We start from the raw sequence: 20341 nt of genomic DNA, 5'->3' as shown, positions 1-20341 counted from the left end.
TACACTAAGGGATTGAGAGAAACCATTGACTGAAGCCATGTTGCATATCGATTTACTGTCAGACTGACATATTATCAAACATTGTTAATTGATGAAACTGGAATGGGAATGAGACCAGAGCAGTGTAGAATGTGTTGGAGCATGCGCTACGTGGTGGTAGACTTGCGACCGAGCTTTGTCATGGTGACACATCGGGTTTGGTTGGTTATGGTTGTTGACTGTCCTGATGAACCTTAAGTACTGTGTGTTGTGGTGCCATCTCACCTAACTTACTTTCAGTACGACCACATGATTTTGTATGGGCAAACCTTAGTCTAATCCCACTGGCTAACCTGGTAGTCGTCCGGGGTGGATATATCTTTGGGTGATCCTGGATTGGTGAAGACCCCGGGGGTTTGTGGGCGACTAATCGGGGTTGAGCCACGGCTGGGTGTCGGCTATGACGGAGCCGTCTCTGGACGGTGAAGTGCGTGTGGGTAAAGCGTACAACCTCTGCAGTGTGTACAATCCATTCGAATGGCCCGTGTCCTTGGTTTGGACAGGTTACGGTGTGGACATCTCAACTAGTTGAGCCACCTAGCCCCTGAGATGGATGACTGTTTGGGTTACCTTTAATACTACAATTGTTAATTATTCTAGTTGATTAATGGGCATTTGCATATTAATCTGTAACTCCCTCCCCGTAAGGGTGAGGTGGGACTTGCTGAGTACTTTCGTACTCAACCCTTGTTGATTATTTTTTTCAGAGGATCCTGATTTTGTGCCTGAAGATTACGAGTAGATCGTGTCCGCATCCAAGCTGATCGAGTGGAGCCGTGATGGACGAAGAGCTAGTCTTGCATGTCGTTATGCTACTCGTTATCCTGTGGTTATTTGCGGTAGCTTTGTGTTGTCACTTTACTCCTCGTGTACGGGTTGAATAAAGCTCTATATGATTTTGGACTCCAATTAATGTAACATGTATTGTACCGGAGACTTGCTTCGGTTATTAATACATGGTTTAGCCTCGATCTTTGGGTCGGAGGGGTCCAGTCCGGCCGCAACCAGAACTCCATCACGCACCGCTGGTCCACCATCCAGGACAGCGTCGGCAGGTTCGAGAGGTGCCTGGCGCGGGTCGACGGCGCCGGCCAGGATGGGGTGATAACCCAGGACGAGGTGAGTCTGAAATTCTGAATTTCCTTAGTTTGGTTTTGTCACATGGTAATATGATATGGAGTCTGGAATAGTGGAATGTTTATATGACATTCGTTTTGGCTTCACAGATTATGCAGGCACTTGCTCTGTACAAGGCCGAAGATCAGAACAACAAGCCGTTTCAGTTCCTGCATTGCTGGAACATCCTGAGAACCCATCAGAAGTGGATCGACAGGTCTCAGAAACCGTCGTCCCAGAAGAAACAGAACACTCCCAGTTCGAGTCCGAGCTCGTCTGCTCCGTGCGCGCTCGAGGATGCTGAGGCTGCAGCTCAGGAATGCGAGGTACCGACGCAGCCAGCAGGAACGACGGGCAAGGATCTTGACCATTTGTTGCCCGAGGGAAACGATTCGGTGGACTGGGGCGGTGGCGAGATGTTGGTTACCCTGCCTGAGGAGGAGCACTGGCCGATCGGGGTGGTTACTCGATCGGTGAGACGGAACCAGAGGAGAACGAAGAATTTCAGTAACAGGGAGGATGAGATGCTGGTGGTGGCGTGGCTGAATGTCGGCGTGGATCCGGTCCAAGGCAGTGAACGCACCGCGTACTGGAAGAGGATTTTCGACTACTACCACTCCCACAAGGACTGCGAATCAGATCGCAACCAGAATTCCATCATGCACCGCTGGTCTACGATTCAAGAAAGCGTGGGCAAGTTCGAGAGGTGTCTAACACGGATTGAGGATACAAGCCAGAATGGGATGGCAACTCAAGACGAGGTTAGTTTGTATGTTCTTCATTAGATCGTCACTTTATATGGAGCCTGGATGATTAATATGACATTTGGACTTTACAGATTGTGCAAGCACTTGCTCTATTCAAGTCTGAAGATCAGAACAATAAGTAATTTCAATTTCTGCATTGTTGGAATCTCTTACGAACCCATCACAAGTGGATTGATAGGTCCTCCCAGATCTCATCTCAGAAATTTTCTCAGACATCATCTCAGAAAAAACTGAAGACAGCTCCCAATTCAAATCCGAGTTTGTCTACTCCATGTACTCTTGCGAATGGCGAGGTGGCAACTCAAGAATTTGAGGTATCGATACAGACAATAGGGGGCAATAAGGATAAAGAAAATTTACAACAAGGTGGTGATAGTATGTACCTGGAGGCGATCGATGAGGCTGCAACTCAAGAATGTGAGGTATCAATACAGATGATGGGTGGGAATGAGAAAGAAAATTTGCTACAAGTTGGAGACAGTTTGCCCCTAGAGCTGATAGATCTGCACGCAAAGGAGAAAGAGGTGGGTGTGGAGAAAGCGTGCAAGAAAAATGAGACAGCATATGCACTAGAACAAGGGAGGGTTGCACTAGAACAAATGAGGGCTGCAAATGAGGCAAAAAGGCTGGAGATGAGGAGCAAAGAATTAGATTTGAAGAGCAAAGAGCTAGATTTGAAGATAATGTTAGAAGAAGAGAGAATTATGGCTTTGGACATTAGTGCCATGTCTGGGCCACAACAACAGTACTACAAGAGCCTACAGAATGAAATCATCACCCGACGATTCAATCGCTCTGGTTGAGCTTGTATAGATAATCTGAGTAGGGTTAACTTTATTAAGTTGCATGGACCATTTTGGCATGTGATAATGTGAACCTTGTCGCATGCACTGCTATGCGCAAAGAGTTGAAATGGAATCCAACTTGTTTATATTGCAATGGACATGTTGAAACCAGATTTGTTTTCTAATTGAAATCTACTTAATAAACTAGGCTACTTGGTTTAGAATTCAACATTCCACCACTTTCCAAAGTTTATATGTGCCTATCCTAAATTCATAGGGTGGAAGATAGAAATTGATTCTATACACCACCAAAGTTATGTTTCTATTCCGTAACTTATAACATGCTATTTGGCTCACTCCTCTGTACTAAAAATATAGCACATAAATATCTCCCTCATATGTCCAACAATAGCATACAAATATATTCAGTATACAATCATATTAGCTTAATAGATTTGTGTCTATATTATAATGATTAGAATGGAATTCAATTCCAAGGTTCCAACAGAGCCTTAGGAAAAAAGCTGTGCAATTGGCAAATATATCTGGGCTACTAATATAGTACCGGATTATGCAATCGAACACATCTAAGGAGGGGTATGAAATGGACAGACGTCAGTTAACAAAAACAATAGATTTGGAAGTGAGAGACAGCTGGATCAGCAACTTAACAGCAATCCCAAAATTCAGAAAGCATCTAGTTACAGCTAAGTGAAAACTATCTCCAGTAGTATCCACATTTCAACCCCTTAGACAGCTTAAGCTGCAGTTCCTAGAAGGCTAGAACTAGCTAACCAACCAACAAAAGAATTTTCTGTTCCGGGTAAGATCACCATGCCCAAATCTGACGCTCCGTCTAATTTTACAGCAACATATGCAGATTCATCAGACAACGCAGCTCTTGCTGTTTAGCATCCTTTTAATACCACCATGAAACCAACCTACAAGTGTCAATGCTATTTTCCATCAGGCTTAGGCACAGCAGTCTCAACTTGATGACCGCTGGTGCCTCACACAGACAAGATCGTCTAACTTGTTTCCGTCCATCTTGTACAGAGACACGCCATCCATTTGGATATAGTGTTCCTGAGCCTCCCTTCTTAGCTTCTCCAGTGGAAGCAACTCCCACTTTCTGTAGTTTGAATTCTTACGAAGTTCGCTCATATCTGAAGTCCCTGATACTGGACCGTAGTCAGGGTCAACTGTTCCCCATACCTTGCAATTGCTAAATGGCCCCAGTTCAGCTGGCTGGCCAGTTTCGTGCTTTTTTAGACGAAATGCTGCAGCATGCGCTCTTCTGATCTCTTCTTTGCTTGGTATGTCTGACCAGTCTTCCACCCTTTGTGCTCTCATGGGAGAATGGATCCGAATGACCTACATAACGTAATTATCATTTTAAGAATAAATAAAAAAAGACCACAATGACAACATGGTTAAGCTTACTCCAAGGCATTCCAGAAGTTGATAATAAGCCCGCCCTTGAAGTGGATTGTGCCCTTTCCTAGGTGCTGAGAAGTACCGTGTCCTGAAATAATTAAGTGTGCAGGATATATATTTATATGAAATAACATTCCCAAAGATAGTGCCAAGTGCCATGTCAATATAGAAACTCAGTACCGTAGCTAATTCTCACCATTCTGTGTAGCCAGGATCAACTGTAAAACCATACATGTCAATAATATCACACATGGAAAGAGCTAGTTCTATGGACTTCATGCCAGTTCCTTTAGCACCTCTTCGTAGGACTATACCTTGAAAAAGGTAGACAGGATTTGGAAGTTCCTGCAAGTAATCCGTGTTCACTATAAGTGCATGGCTTTCCATGAGTTATTAAGTAAAATATACTTTCATATCACCAACTCAGCTCGATGAAACAATATGGAAATCTGTTACCTTTATCACTGCATTGATTTCTTTGTGTGTCAAACTTTTAATAATAAGTGCCTCATCAGCTGCAACGGAAAGCAAGATAGTCACACATTTTTGTTTCAAAAGAGCCTTCACATGCTATAACAGATATATCTTTTCACCCATGTAAACTCTATCTGATATATCATAATAATAACTTCAAAACCATATCGTCAACTTGTGGAAAAAACTATACAAATGTAGTTGTATATTACATATATCTGTAGTTAATACTTGATCTCAAGGCACAAAAACACAACTCTTCAAAATTTTAACCGTACAGTAACTGTCAAAGCTTCAACAGTTAAAAAGAATAGTAATATTTACTTTTGCTCCCTATTTCCTTCAATGAAGCAAACTAAAATCCTATCTGGGTAAAGGACAAATCGTAAAATGGAAGAAATCAGGATTACAGCATTACAGGAGCCCTTCAGTATTGGTGCCATATTTCGAGCAGCACCCCTGACAACCAGTCGAAAGTCCCTCTTCAATCCAACATGTTTTGCATATTTCTGCAGATGGAAACATAAAACTATCAGTTAATGATGGTTATGCCACATTGATATTAAAGAAAAAGGATTCGTCAAGACTGCTCTGGGATGACGACACGTAGCACGAGAAAGCGAGATTCTAAGCTCAGGAAATAAGAAAGAGATTTGATTGGCAGAATGTATGAATCAGGAGGTCAGGGACAACAAGAGGCCAAGAATGGCACACTTAAAACAACGTCATCTGCATAATCTCAGTTTAGATAGATTAGAAGAATAATCCAATGAGTTTACCTGATTAACAGGTGCCTCATTGTCCCGAAACACAGCATCATGTGCATCAATCTCTTGTCCAAACTCTTTTTTCAAGAGATCTCCTGAGTTACCAACAACTGCACATGTTGCAAACTGGCGCGGGTGGAAAGGAGGTTTAGCAGGCAGCAAAATACTAAGCAGCTCATCACAGAGAGTACGATTGTAGCATTTATCAGCACCACTGCACATTTTGAAATAAAAAGAACTATGACATGTATGCAGATCGATTTTCACTTTAAAGAAAAGAAATATGCAAGAAATCTCAAGCTTACAGCTGTGCAATCCTTTTAGCCGCATAATCTAACCATCCATCTGGTCTCACATCCAAGTACTCCCTTGTCAATACAGTCGTCATGTTGCGGTACTGCAATCATATTTGTATTAAGTATCGACACAAGCATATATAGTAACAAGAGCAAACATGGTAGTGATGAAGAATGTCCTAACCTGCTCCCACAATAAGATAGCTTCGCAGACATCATACTTGTATTCTAGAGGTTCAAAAATCTTGAACTGGGTATTATACTGCAAAAGTTAACGAGATGTTATCACAATTGAAACTTTTAACTCATGACTATGGGCAAGGAAGAGCAATCATTGGCCATAAACATGGAGGAATACTGACCCAGGTGCTGTTGGTCCCTTCAGGAAATTTAAGGACCAGCTTGCAGTGATCAATGATATCTGCTGTGAGGCCAAGTCCCCTGCTTGCCTAAACAAAGACAAGCCTTAAGCACGCTAGATGATGAAAAATAAGCAAACAAGGTTTTGAAATGCCAAGCTGGGGAAAATTCTGCATATAGTTCACAAGACTTCTATTTCTTGAGAACGTCTAAAATGGCTCAACGCTGTTGCTTGGGGGACTATTTTGCATTTGTACTCATGTGGAGACCCAAACACCAACAATAACATGAGAACAAATTTCAGGCATGTTTCTAATAGAAGGTGGCACCAACACCAATGTACGACAGTCTATCTGTAATACCAAACTCACCCAGACTATCTATGTGAACTTTGCAGCAACAGTTGCAAAAGGCAAATACCAATTACCCAAAGCCACTCAAGGAATATTCTCTTCACTTATGACGAGAAAAATACCATTGACTCTGCGGCTGAGCAATTGCAGGAAATTTGCAACAATCTAGCATGTGTTACTGGAGCCCTTTATATTGTTGGTGTTCTACATCATTAAGGTCCCCCGTAATCGTCCCCCGCTACCACGACTAGAACACTACTAGATATAGCATTGCAGCATACGAGCGAAACGAACAGGTTTCTTCACAGCCGAAATGTGGAGAAATGCAAAGCGACTGCGGAGGCGTACCACGCACTGCTGGACGCGGGACTGGAACCCCGCGAGCTCGCGCACGTCGCCGGCGTCCAGATCCAGCCTCCTGCCCGGCGCCCCTGCGGTCGGAGGCGGGGCGAACACGTCAGGGCGAATGGAGTCAGCCCTAGGAATGCGGAAGTGAGGGGAGTGGCGGCGCGTACCCGGGGCGGCGAAGAATGACGACTGGATGGAGAGCACGGCGAGGCAGAAGGCCAGCGCCAGGCCCAGCAGCAGCGCCACCGTCGGCCGGCGCTGCGACGCCGCCGGCAGCAGGTGGGCCCTCGTCATCGCCGGGCGCGGCGGATCGGAGGCGGCGCGCGTCCGGGCCGGGGCGGGGGGAAAAGCGCGACGGCCGGTGGTGGTGTGGCGGAGTGAGAGCTCGCATTGGTTCGATTCGTTACACCACGCACGAGATAATTTGCTTAATCACATCTAGTCACAAAAGAATGCAGTTTCGCTTTCCGAGGAGTGAAACAATCTCAAAGTTGACTAAATTTACATAAAATGATATTATTATTTATATTACAAAATAAGTACCATTAGATTAGGTTAATTATGTAATCTACTTTTATACAAACTCTAGAAGACATAAATGATAGTATTTTTTATGTAAATTTGGTCATATCTAAAATTGTTTGACTCATCGGGAACGAGAGTTGCATTCTTTAGAGACGGAGGGAGTATATAATCAGATATATTTCTCACCCTTAAAAAAATAACTATATGTATTCCCTAGGTGACGTAGAAATTTTCATGAAAGAATTGTAAAATAAAATGAAGGAGGTAAGCATGTTTTTACCCTTATCTGTTCCAAAAGTGCAGTGTAGTCCTTTTTTTCCTTCCTTGTCCAAAGTCCATACAGTAGTTTCCAGCCGAGCTCGCTAGCTGGTTACAAATAATATGAAGAAAAAAGGTACGCGAGCGGCAATGTGAATTGACTTCGAGATATGACTTTACCACTATTTTTATTAGAATATTGTTTTAAGATGGAGTAACCATATGAAATTATGAAAATACCTTTCAAGACAAATCGACACACGATTTACGTTTGCTGTCTAAAACTGCAAATCCATTTGACAGTTTGACCGGATCTATGTCAAAGCATTATAACCGCGGGGGGGGGGGGGGGGGGGGGGGTGACATATTTGACAGCGCAAGCATCCGCGTGTGCATGCAGGAACCATTCCTTGTTAGGTAACAGCAGCCAAGCAATCCTCAGCTTTTCTTTCTATATGCTTCAAGTCTTCAACATCCTCAGACCTCAGTAGCATCATAGTACAACGGTAGCAACTAGTACAAGTTTGGTGATCACTCACGTGCCTTTCTTCGTCCAGATCCAAATACAAGTCAGCAATCACATGACGAGCTACAGCATCCACAGCAAGGCACAAAAAAATTTCACATGATTAGTGACAAAAGAACTGCATTACATCGAGGCAAAACCAATGGATCGTAATCTTTGCAGTAAACATTCGCAAAAGAGAAACCATACACACCAAACACCACATCAGGTAGTACTGCCTAAGGGCATACAAATTTCGGAACATGGATGGCCCTGGAGCAATCAAGGGGGCGAGGCAGTTGCCTAGTGCCTACAAAAAGGCTTGGGTGGGAATTATGTACAGTCAAAACTCTGAAACTCACCTCGCTCCTTATTACCCAGGGGGATCCATCCAAACTGGGAATATTCCCAAACTAGTCGCCAGCTAACTGCTGGCAACAGATGTGTCAGTTACCTCTTCCTCTTCCCAGCGGAGCTTCCCGCGGCCTTTCCACCGGACCCAGGCCCTCTTGATCTGGTGGCAGGTGTCTTCTTCCCGCCGGAGTTGTTTCCCTTGCTCTTGAGGTCGAGCTGGACTTGAATTCCTGGAGGCAGATGAGGTTACTGAAAGTTAGGCACAATGAATACAGAGGGATGGCTAGGCCGGGCAGTAAATGTCCAACAAGTACGAGAACCTTTCTTCTTATCACTCTTCAGATCCAGTTTTGGCGTTGAGTTGCCAGGCAAAAGTTCATCTGAGAAGAAAAACAGTGATTAAACAAGAAGTCATGTACTTCAAAGAGATTTCATTTTGGATGCGATTTCCTACAGCATGCATGCTATTGAGTATTGACCAAAGAGTAAAACACTGCTAGTTGCATAACTGGCTATACCATATACACCCGTATTGTCTTGTCTAAATGACACAAGTATATATGTAACTGAAGATGGCATGGCACAACAAAGTTGCCTCAACAGATCAATACTATGCGCCCAATACAATAGTCTAAAAACATGCCCTTTATCTGATTTTCAGCTTTATCAGAAAGGAACACTCACCATTATTTTCAGCATCAGAAGAATCCTCTTCGCCAGCTTCAGCAGATGCTACTCCATTTTCATCAGGCAGGCTCTCTTCTACTGGCTCCAAGATTGCTGCCACTCGTTTCTTTAAAGGCTTCTTCATGCCAGGAATATTTATTAGATCTGCTGCTCGAATTACACGAGAACTGCTTCCTTGTTTGTATGCCTTTGTCAAGGCACTTTTAACAGCAGGTTGAATCCCATCCATAGGACTTGGATGACCCTACATTGAAAATAACTTACTCAGAGCCACAATGATAGGGAATGAAGACAAGGGTCTATGAAAAACAAGTTAACTTAGCTAGGAACAACACTTCATAAATGCATCCAAAAGCTCAAGAATAGCATTTAGCTAACAAGTACGCTGTAAGCCTGTAACATATTTTGTTGTATTTTGTATTCACTTTAGATTTGTACCCACAGTATTACATGCTTGCAGATTCCAAAGATATGTCCTCATGAAATATGTGTAGTTTAAATGGCACAACATCTATGCAATGAAATCGCAAAGGGCAAACACAATAGCTGAACAAGTTACTACCATAACACAAACACTTAATTCAAACCAATTAAAAAAATGATATATTGTCAACAGTAAAATGGATGTTGCAAATTCAATAGGCCTCTAAACTGAAAATTATCAATGCAAAAATAATTTGTTAGGGATGGTCAAGTGAACATGACATTACACAGAATAAACATCAACCTGCTTCTAGAATAATTACCGACCTTAAATTTGGATATTTCCACAATCGTGTCAAAGTCTTCCTGGCTTAGAGAGTAGGTATCCATGAACTCCACCACCTTTTGAACAGCTTCATCCTGGATGAATTGCAAATATAAAATTTCCAGCAGATTGCTCAAATAAATAACTACAAGGGTAATGGTATTTGCGATTACTGCATTATAAATAAGAGCTAATGGGAGATTATTGGCTAAGGAATTCCCCAATTTCATGTTTCTGCTGAGCATGGACAACAGTTCCACAGATTTTCAAAACAAACCAAAAAAAAAATGGAATCCTAACTTTCATGTTATGCAGTTCACAGCCCAGATTGTGACAGATTGCTTGAACGAGTGCAGGAGTGGCATAGAATAATCTTTCAGTTTGCATTATTTCTTTTTTCAGTGGAAGATCATAAAAAAGAATGTACTTTCAATTTTCAAGATTAGTTCTTAAAAAAAGAACAAAGTTGGGACCAATTCTGAACGCCTAAAAATACCCTGGACATTATTATCATAACGAAATCAATAATGATGGAACACAAGGAAACGCGACGTCCATTCATAAAGCACAAGATGGAAAAACAACCTTTGCAATTGTTTTCAGTGGGTCAGTCAGCTGTCTCAAGAGAAGAGTAAAATAATCCAACCGCAATGTCCCCCTGCAGTTCTCAAGAATTATCAGACTTCAGATTCACAATAAAACATCAAAGATCACTTAAAGTTTGAACATCATTCAACTATTCAAAATTACAACAGTGATGAAAAAACATGCATGAAAAAATAGCATTTAAAGCCATGTCTAACACTAGAAAAGATAGCTGGGGTTTGGCAAAAAAAAACATATTAGTGCAGATTCAGGGTATGGTCAGATAAGAAAACAGGTAATTCCATTATACAAAAACAGCAACATAATGGGTCAGATATGTGACAATAAAAGCACAATCCACAGAAGAAGGCATAGGAACTACCTGTCCAAGTTTGCTTGCTGGGACGCAAGAATATGGCTGTGAACATCTTCCAGTAGCCTTATGTTTTTGTTAGTCGTCGAGTACTTGCCCAACCACCCACCAAACCTATTAAAGTTTCGCTCTCCCTGACAATTTATTTGTTACCCGATTTAATTTGGCGCAATAAGAAAAAGTAAACTACACTAAATGTAATCTACAGTTAGGATTTGAACTTTACTGCTTCAAGGACTTCTCTATTCCCATGCATCAAAGCAGCGCTGGAAAATGCGGAAGAGGTTAGAAAATCAGGTTACCAAATTCAAAATAAATCAATACTAGTGTTACAATATGATAAATCATGTGCCTGATCAATACTTACGGTACTATAGATGAAGCAAAGCAAGCAGCTTGTGATAACTGCCACTGTCGATATCTTCTTATTTGTACATTAACAAGATCACCGTCCGCTATAGACTCAGCAGCACGGGCAAGAGCATTCATTCTTTTAACTCCACTTTCATCCTTCCCAATGGTGTTGGGCCGATAATTGATATAATTTTCCTATAGTAGGGCATACTTTTACATGTCAATTTCACATGCATTTTGATTTCCAAGGTATATTTAAGAAGCAACAGCAGAAAAGAAACGAGAATGCCATGTAATAATGAAGTTAAACTAATGGAATTTAACAATACTAAACTACAATCACAGTAGTACAAAAAGGTAATTACAAACTAAGTCCTCAAGAATACATGTTTAAACAGTTGCAATACACACTGACTTGGCAAACATAAACATAGCAACAAAGGTATAGAAATTCTCTTTGGAACTCACAAAATACATCATTTTAATTCTTATGAATGCAAGCATCCCAGCTTTCAAAATATTACACAAGCTGACTGCAGTTAGTATAAAAATAAATAGCCAGCATGCAGTATATTGCAGAGAAATTATGTAGTAGTCGCTACTCAGAATAGATCTCCGAACAGAGAATGCGATAGAATTAACAATTATACAGAGGATTGCCATCAGTATCAAACCTGGATAATCAGGGGAACTAAATCAGGATCACTCATGCCGTAATCAATTCTCTCATCCATCCGTAATCTCCCACCATTGAAACCAAACAGTCTGAAAGTTCAATGATCCGTGACTTAAGACAGTAGGCAGAAATGCACAAGAGAAACAAGAAGCATAAGTCATTGAAAAGCTCAAACTGTAACTCTTCTGTCATTAATTTAATAGCAGAGAACATGTAGTGTGTGCTCACGCAGTCAAAGATTCCAAATAAAGTACTAACTAGCATTTTTGAATTAAGCAAAATGGTTCCAACACCTGCGTTGGGTAAAAGTATTGTGGTTGCAGATTGTCCAGTCTAGTTGAGATACTTCATGTATTGCCTTTACACGGGAAAAAGATATAACTTTTTCAAACCTAAAATGACCTAATCTTCAAGGCCACCTAACTAGTGCAGGAGCAAACTTTTCTTCCTTGAAAAAAATATCCAGTGAGGATTCATGTGCGCCTTTCATGTGATAATACAGTACAGAAATAATAAAATCTGGCTAATAGATCAACACATTTTAATATAATGAACACAAAACTTGGCATGAACTCTCATCCTTCCAGTCTGAAATTAAATAAACCTTTGCACTTTAGTCAACAAAACATGTAGTAATCCCAAAAAAAAAGAATATCAACGAAAATGATAGAAAATAACTCCATGGTGATTCTTTCATGTGAAGATATAGTAAAGAAAGGGAAATACTTGTCAACAGCGGTAAAAGGAGAAACATCTTCATCCTTTGCACTGCTATTAAGCCGCACTCGTATATCATCATATTTGACCACAGATTGGGAGAGGCTCATATACTGCAAATGGTTAAGTGCCATGCGAATATCCCCATGAACTCTTTCAGCAAGCTCTTCCATGGCATTCTGTCATGACAGAAAATCACATATTAGTACCAGAACCTGGAAAGTCTACCTAAAAGAACCACAAGGAGAAAACATTGCTAAAAGCCTAGAAATACAAGGAAGAGAAATAGCAAGCACTATTTTCCTTTTATGTTATCGGTCTGCTCTTTCAATTTCTTTTTCAATGTTTTGGTGCAAGTTTAGAAGAACTAAGCATACCTCTTGAGCTTGAATACCTTCCTTTTTCGCAATTTCCATCAATCTCTTACCCATCTGTTAAATAAATAAGTTAGAGCCAATAAAAGAGAAGGGCCAGTCAAGTTACAGGTAGAGAATTAATAGCTCTTCCTCTTATTAATGATCATGCAACCGTAAATGTAAGCATATGAGAAACATTACAGCAGAAAGGACGTAGTAGTCGATACACAGCTTGTGACAGCTACTGGTAATGTTTTCTATCAATTAGAAAAAACTGTACACAACGAATAATGTTGGTTAGGAGTCCACAGGACGGGACGCCATCAACCTAGTGGATAACCAGTCCATTTTACACTTGAAGACATCAAATACAGATTTGTTTCCTAGACAACATGTGTAGCAAGCTAAACTACATTGCACATTCCAAGATATAACAAGAAATAAGGAACTGTTTGCTAATTTCTTGTAGTTCGGGGGATCATCAGCAACTCCGGAGGTCACTGCCTCACAGGAACCCGAATGTGGCAAGAAATAACCTGTAGTTTTGTTGGTTTTCTGAAGTTGAGCATCAGGCAGTAATTGACAAGACTCTTCAATTTCTGGCTATAACGGTCGTTACAGATGCAGATTATAGGAATCTTGGATATCTTGATGCTAGCAATAAGATCAGCAACACCACCTCTATCTCCAGCTGACATACCGTCAACTTCATCCATGATTAGTACAGCTTTAGGGCGTTTTGACCTGCATAATTGTTGCCCAATCAAAACATAATAAACAAAATACTAAGTCCAAAAAGGTTCATGATCCATGCTATAATACTGACCGATTGTCACCATAATTCAGAGTCGCATTACTGATAAGCTCTTTGATAGAATTTGATGTGCTCCCCCCAACACCTTTCTCGATCTTGGAGTCTGCTTTACCACGGCTATCACTTGCATTTACCTATTCATGAAAATTGTTGTTTGAAATTCAGGTCTGTTAGGTTAACTAAGCAACAGACAGTGCAAAGACTAAAAAACAGAATACCTCAATGGCCTGCAATCCAAGCATCTGACTAACAACTTTTGCAGTTGTAGTTTTACCAATACCAGGAGGTCCACTCAACAACACAGCTTTTTTGGCTCCACTATCAACTGGCTTCTTTCCCTTACCCTTTTGGCCAGAATGAAGGAAATGTGTGTCCCAACTTTTCAACCAATCATGAAGTTGTTTGACCTATGAAGTTCAATATAAAACACCATTGCACAAATGAACTTAACCAGCATAACAAAAAGCAAAACTACTCACCATTGATTGGTTGCCAACTATGTCATTCGGAACCTTCGGCCGATATTTTTCTGTCCATTGCATAGAACCACGGTCAATTTTCTTGGCCTTTTGGTTCTCAGCAGAGGCACTTGTGACATTAGTCTTTGAAGCAATACTTTTGTCCACAGCACTTGCTTCAGCTGAAGATTTCAAATCAAGCATAAATAACATATTAATATGTAAAATGCTAAAATCAGGAAAATAAATAAATGATAATGAGTTGATTCACCATAGGAATGTAAATACAACAGCAGGTTCAAGCTATCCATAATGATAAAGTTAGAAATACAATGAACATCGAAGTCATGTCTGAGACAATAAGATTCAAGCAGCTTTGACTCCTTGACAAAATGATGCATTAGGTTAGGCTAAGCAGGATCCACAACATGCTATCCAACTATAGAACCATTAGAACTTATAGGTTTGAGTCTACCTCGTTTATCAACTCTAGCTGGAGAGCTCTTTGTCTGTGATTTCTGCAGCTTTTCAGAACCGTTGTTGCTTTGCTGTTTGTCTACAGGAGCCTTTGCAGGCTTTGATTTCCGTATCAAATCAAACAAACCATCTTCGGTCAAGAATGGGACACTGCAAAACAGTGCAAGACATATGGATATAACAAACCAAAATTAATTCATGCATATTTTTTCATAAAAATATTGCAAGCAATACCCAAGGTCTTTTGCTTTGTTAGATTTCACTCCACCAATATCTTCATCAGCCAATAAGTAACTCTGTCAACAAGCAATTTCAGCAAAATTAAGATATACATGGCATTAATAATTTCAGAAAAAGGCATGCATACCGTCTTTTTACTAATAGAGCCAGTCACACGCCCTCCATAACGCTTAATTAGATCAGTTGCTTCCTCACGTTCAAGACTGCAAGAATATAGAAACTTGTAAGATGATTTCATGCAGAAGTATCTAAATCTGCAAACTTCAGTTTCCAATACTAACTCATTGGCCATTGCATGGTCATTAATTAAACATATAAAAAGTACTAAATTATCAAGGAATAAAAAAAAGCACCTGTCAAGGGTACCACTTATGACAAATGTCAGACCAGATAAACAGTCAGGTGCACCCTCTGGGACCTCCTGCAAAATGCAGAAGATGAAATAAAGAGTTTGTGATTGTGTTCTTGAGTTTTCCAGAAAACAATGATACTAAACTTACTTTTTCTCCTTTGTGAGGAGGATCCTTCCTCTCACCAAAATTCATGAAACCTCTACCACCCCCTCCTCTACCTCTCCCACCAGGGGCTGCTCCTCCTCTTCTTCCTCCCCTTCCCCTCCCCCTTCCAGCTCCTTTCGAAGGGGTCTTGGCATCTTCATCCATCTTGTCGTCCTCCTCAGCATCATCAGTACCTGTAGTCCTTCCAGGGGCTTCAACTTTAGGCTTCTTTGATGGCGGTGGCTTCACTGGAGTTTTCTTTTTTGAAGGTGCCACAAAGTCGTCGTCGTCATCTTCGTCGTCATTAGACATTTTCTTTGCTGGCAAAGGCTTGTTGTCATCCTTGAGTTCATTGCTGCCTTTCTGAAGTTTTCTTTTTGCCGCACTCTTATCGGTACTTTTGCCCGCAGCAGCATCTGCCATTTCAACATCCGAGTCCTTTTCTGCTTTCGAACCAAAGTACTTGCTTGTCTTCCTTCTAGCGTAAGGATCCTGATCGCAGGACGCCTGATTGATCGAGAATGTAGCATTAATAAAGTGAGAAACTTGTGCAGCATCAAATATTGTGGGGCAATGAAATTAGAGAAGAACTGCAGTTAGCATTGGCCAAACGAACCAACCAGACTGATGCTTCAACACAATCAGCATAAGTGGATAAATAGCTGATTTGCTATATTATGGTGCAGATACCATAGATGAAACATTGAAGGAAACTCAAGAACCTAGTCAAGAATTTAATCTAACTAGTAACTAATATTCTCTCCGTCCCAAAAATAATGCAACTCTTGCTTCCCAGGAAGTCAAACAATTTCAAGTTTGACCAAATATATACATGATTAATCTATTGATACTTATTTTGTAACATAAATATTAATACTATTTTGTATACATTTGGTCAAACTTGAAATTGTTTGACTCCTCGAGAAGCGAGAGTTGCATTTTTTTGGGACGGAGGTAGTAGGGCAAAACTATAATAGGGTAACTACCATCTTTTTCATCTCTGCTCCCAGAAAGAGGAAGGAAACTGCGATTGGGGTTGTCCTTGGTTTTTACAAGGAAAGCCTTCTTTTGAGAAAAGATAAGTAGTTTTTGTCATGGAAGGGAGCTACTTGCCTAGTTCTCTCGAGGACGTACAGTACAGAGGATTTACGAATAGGCAAATCCACAACTTTGACAAAGATTGCAACCGTCCAGAACATCATCATTTACCATTTGATTGGACAAGAGAATTTGACAGCCTTAATGAGTATAAAAATTATGGGTTGCCACCAGGACTAACGGACGCCCTCATCAGTTGCTGCAAGGAACACATTGACCAAAACTAAATCACCAACCCAAACATCAACATAATGCACCACACAGCAATGTCTCAACTCTCAACCAACCAAGCCCATCTAAAGAACCCATGATAATAACTATAAGAAGGCAACAATCACGAACAGAGGGGGGGAAACCAATAACGACACGGGGGGGGGGGGGGGGGGGGGGGGGGCATCCTACCAACGAAGGCGGCGCCGGCTTCTTCTCCGGAATGCTGAGCACCGGCTTCTTCTTCTCCGCCGCAGCCGCGCCGGAGGGCTTCGCGGCCCCGGAGGAGGCCGCGCCCTTGTCCTGCGTCTTCATGAACCATTTCCGGATGTCCGACGACTGCGCCCAAGAAAACCCAAGAAACAAAAAGGCTCAGCCGGGAACCAAGAATCAAGAAACCGGGCGCGCCATCCAATCCTCCGCGGAGGGAATGAGGGATGAGAGGGGCGAGAAAGCACGCACCATCTCCGACCCAGCAGCGAGGGCCGGATCTCCGGAACCCCGGGAGGCCGAAAGGCTGGAGATTTCCGGATTCCCGGCGCGGTTTAGGATGCCGCGGGGGGGGGCTAGGGTTCTAATGGGCGGGCGGTTCTTGCCTCCTACGCCCAATCCAGCCCCGGCGCCACCGCCTACCGGATGCGAGGAAGCGGCGGGGGGAAGGGAGGAGGAGGAGGCGGGGGAGGGGAGGCGGCGGCGGCGGTGTGCGGCGGAAGACTCCCGGGCGCGGAGGTTTTGGGGTTGGGATTTCGGGGCGGTCGGGTTTGGGGGGGTAAGTTGGGTAACCCGGCGCGGCGCGGCGCGCGCGGTTCGCTCGAGAGACTGGCGGGAGGAGGCGTGGCAACCGGCTTTGGGAGGGAAGAGATGTGTCGTGCTCCTTGAGATTCGTGCGAGTTGATTTGTACGGCTGGGATCTAGCAAGATCCTAGCCTCAGGTTTCTAAGGTGGGTACAGGTAAAAGGGTTCTTTTGAGGCTGTGTTTAGTTCCCTTGAACTTTACTGTAGTGCCAGGGAAAAAATACTGTAGCACACTGTACCACTTTTCGTTTGTTTGTGATAGATATTGTCCTACCATAACCTAACTAGGCTCAAAAGATTCGTCTCGCAACGTACATCAAAACTATGCAATTAGTTTTTTTATTTACCTACATTTAGTACTCCATGCATGGATTATTTGCTACATTTAATGTTTTGATGTGATGGAGATGTGATGGAAAGTGATGTTTTTTGGGGGGTTTTGGTGGATCTAAACACTGCCTGAGTAGTTTTCTTCTTTCTCGTTCCAAGAGAATAATAAAAAGTGGAAAAAGAAAGATCACGATGAAGCGTTTAGCACTATAAAGGATAGACATTAAATATTTCCAAGCAAATAATAATATTTATGTATTGTTGGACCATGATGACGTGTGATTTATGCTCTGGACCAGGATGGGTGTGTTTGAATCCACCGTGATTCTCCTTTTGTTGCCGAGTTTTGTTGAAGAGAAGATAGCTGTCGTGACTGTAGGAGGAGGGCCACAGCCGGGTGTCGTAGTGCACCCGCCTAATCCCTGAGGGTGGTTACTCGGGGAAGCGCAAGCAATTCGTCACATCTACTCATGAAGCAAGAACACAAGAACACTCGGGGATTTAGAGTGGTTCGGGCCGCCGGAGCGTAATACCCTACGTCCACTGAGAGTTGTATTGCTCTTGTGTCTGTGGATGAGTCTATCCTCTGCCTCTAAGTCCTCTTTTCAGACTTGTCCTTCTCTAACGGGCGTCTCCCTTTTATAGCGCAAGGAGGACGCGTACACACGCGTTGGACCCCGACAGGTGGGCCCAACACGGATGTATAGTATGCCACAAAAAAGACATTAATGGTGCTACAGTGATTGAGAATCTCTTGCCGGATACGCTTCATCGCCCTATAGACTCTCTGACCGAGGGGAGTCTTCACCTGTCCCATCGGCGAGGCGCCCGTTGAGGCAGTATAGGTTGCGGCGTAGACTGTTGGGTCTACCGCGTAGGCGTTATGATAGGCAAAGTCGAGCTGTCGTGTCTAATTGGCGTAGCAGACTGACGCGCGTGCGTGGGCGGCGCCAACAGCTGCACTGTGCGCCTTGGTAACGCGCGATCAACAGTACAGCCTAGCAAAAGTCACCTCAGGCTCTGCTGTGGCAGAGCGCACCTTCGTCTCCCGCATTGAATGCGGTAGGTGGGCGAGTCTTCCCGAGGAAGCTTCGCGGCCGCGCGCGTGACTGCGCCTGCGGACACGTGGCGGCTCCGGACCCCCCAGGCGGGGTGTCTGTTCCCTCCCCGTGGGAGGTCCGGGTCCCCCGACTGTTTTGGCTGAGCGCTCCCTTCTCCGGGACACGCGGCGTCACCGGATCCTTCCCTAGGAAGGAATGGGTCTCGGACCGCTGATCGGGTGACGGACCGCGGGGGTCCGGCTGCTCAGGCCGTCAGCACGTAGTCATGGATAACTACGAGGCTCTTGCCTAGACACAGCAACACCTCTGGGACACGTGGTGACACCGGACCCGCTCTCCGAGCGGGAAGCGGGTCCGGGACTGTTGGTCCAGTGAGATGGAGTCGGACCCCAGGGGTCCGGCTGCTCAGCTCCTTAGGGCGTAGTTACAGATAACTACGCGAGTCTTGACACAGCAAGAGGGGGTACCCTAGTCCAGAGGTACCGACAATAGCATATTTTGTTGTGGGTTTGCATCTACTCATTTGGTTTTAGGATTGCAATAGAGGGAAATGCACTCGCTTATTTTGCAATCCATTATTTGATTTGTTAGACCGAGGTTGTGGAACAAGATATATTATTATTCTTATAGTGATGCTTTATTAGTATATATTAAGGAGAAAGGTGCTAGTGGGTGCGAAGGCAAAAGTGTCTAGAATTAGGGAAAATAGAACAGCTCAACACATTATTGAGTACCTATACCAAAGTGCCAAGAATTGGTGAGCTCTCAGGGGCTCAGCTACTGTTTGTGGGCCCACGTGGGCCTGGGGGTACTGTAGCATGGGTCCACGGTACTGTTTAAAGTGGGCCCACATACTGTTCAAAGTGGGGCCCGTATCTGTTCAAGGTGGTCCCCACAACTGTTCACTAGTGGGGTCCACTATTTTTTTTTCTTTTCCTTCCTATGCTAGCCTCCACCCATTTCTTTCTTTTAATGTAACAAATCTTTCTTATACTTCCCTTCCAATATTTCCAATGAACCATTTTAACATAACATATACAAATATATTTTCCCTAACAAACAAAATACATACACTAAACACCTTAAACTCAAACACTTTTCAAACAAACATCCTATTATACAGCCCAAAAAGAAATAAACAACATAACAAATTTTATTCAAACTTAAGTTCATAATTCAATCTTTCGTTTCGTCACAACTTTTATTTTTCACAACATAACGCTACTTCAAACATAATTATTTTCAAGTTCTTAATATTTTAGATCAACATTTTCATACGGGCGCGCATAGCGCGCCAACCTGTCTAGTTTCTTTAAATCCGGTGGTTTCTCAATCTATCTACTATTTTTCAGTGAGTGAGTTTCAAAAAAAAATTATATGTTTTCATCTAGAGTGTAAATTTCGACATGAGATTTTACTTTTCGATGTGAAGTTCTATTAATTTACTACCACATCAAGTAGTGACGTTGGATATTTGATTA

At 42.6% G+C, this 20341-nt stretch overlaps 2 protein-coding genes and 1 pseudogene across 2 annotated transcripts; 1 reads left to right on the top strand and 2 right to left on the bottom strand.

The window, feature by feature from the left end:
* Positions 1-976: 976 nt before the first annotated feature.
* Positions 977-2892, top strand: LOC120644710 (annotated as a pseudogene).
* Positions 2893-3322: 430 nt separating this feature from the next.
* LOC120644709 (sialyltransferase-like protein 5) lies at positions 3323-7153 on the bottom strand. Its single transcript, XM_039921392.1, has 11 exons — positions 6910-7153; positions 6743-6825; positions 6044-6130; positions 5866-5943; positions 5691-5782; positions 5398-5599; positions 5037-5127; positions 4601-4659; positions 4341-4489; positions 4151-4232; positions 3323-4081 (listed from the first exon to the last, which is right to left on the bottom strand). The coding sequence occupies exons 1-11, from the start codon at positions 7034-7036 to the stop codon at positions 3695-3697; spliced, it is 1437 nt and encodes a 478-aa protein (XP_039777326.1). The 5' UTR covers positions 7037-7153; the 3' UTR covers positions 3323-3694.
* A 978-nt stretch (positions 7154-8131) lies between these two features.
* On the bottom strand, positions 8132-17459 carry LOC120644706 (replication factor C subunit 1-like). The gene is made up of 22 exons (XM_039921390.1): positions 17137-17459; positions 16867-17013; positions 15370-15873; positions 15223-15290; positions 14997-15072; positions 14864-14925; positions 14628-14779; positions 14174-14334; positions 13913-14101; positions 13707-13828; positions 13417-13624; positions 12902-12955; positions 12534-12703; positions 11806-11896; positions 11145-11326; positions 11004-11043; positions 10787-10911; positions 10405-10477; positions 9822-9914; positions 9069-9315; positions 8705-8764; positions 8132-8614 (listed from the first exon to the last, which is right to left on the bottom strand). Exons 1-22 carry the CDS (start codon positions 17137-17139, stop codon positions 8481-8483), a joined length of 2961 nt encoding a protein of 986 aa, XP_039777324.1. The 5' UTR covers positions 17140-17459; the 3' UTR covers positions 8132-8480.
* Between the last annotated feature and the right edge of the window lie 2882 nt (positions 17460-20341).

Source organism: Panicum virgatum, chromosome 8K, assembly GCF_016808335.1.
Source record: "Panicum virgatum strain AP13 chromosome 8K, P.virgatum_v5, whole genome shotgun sequence".
Classification (NCBI taxonomy): Eukaryota; Viridiplantae; Streptophyta; class Magnoliopsida; order Poales; family Poaceae; genus Panicum; species Panicum virgatum.
The sequence above is the reverse complement of the archived record's forward strand: the minus strand, read 5'-3'. Positions and strand labels throughout refer to the sequence as shown.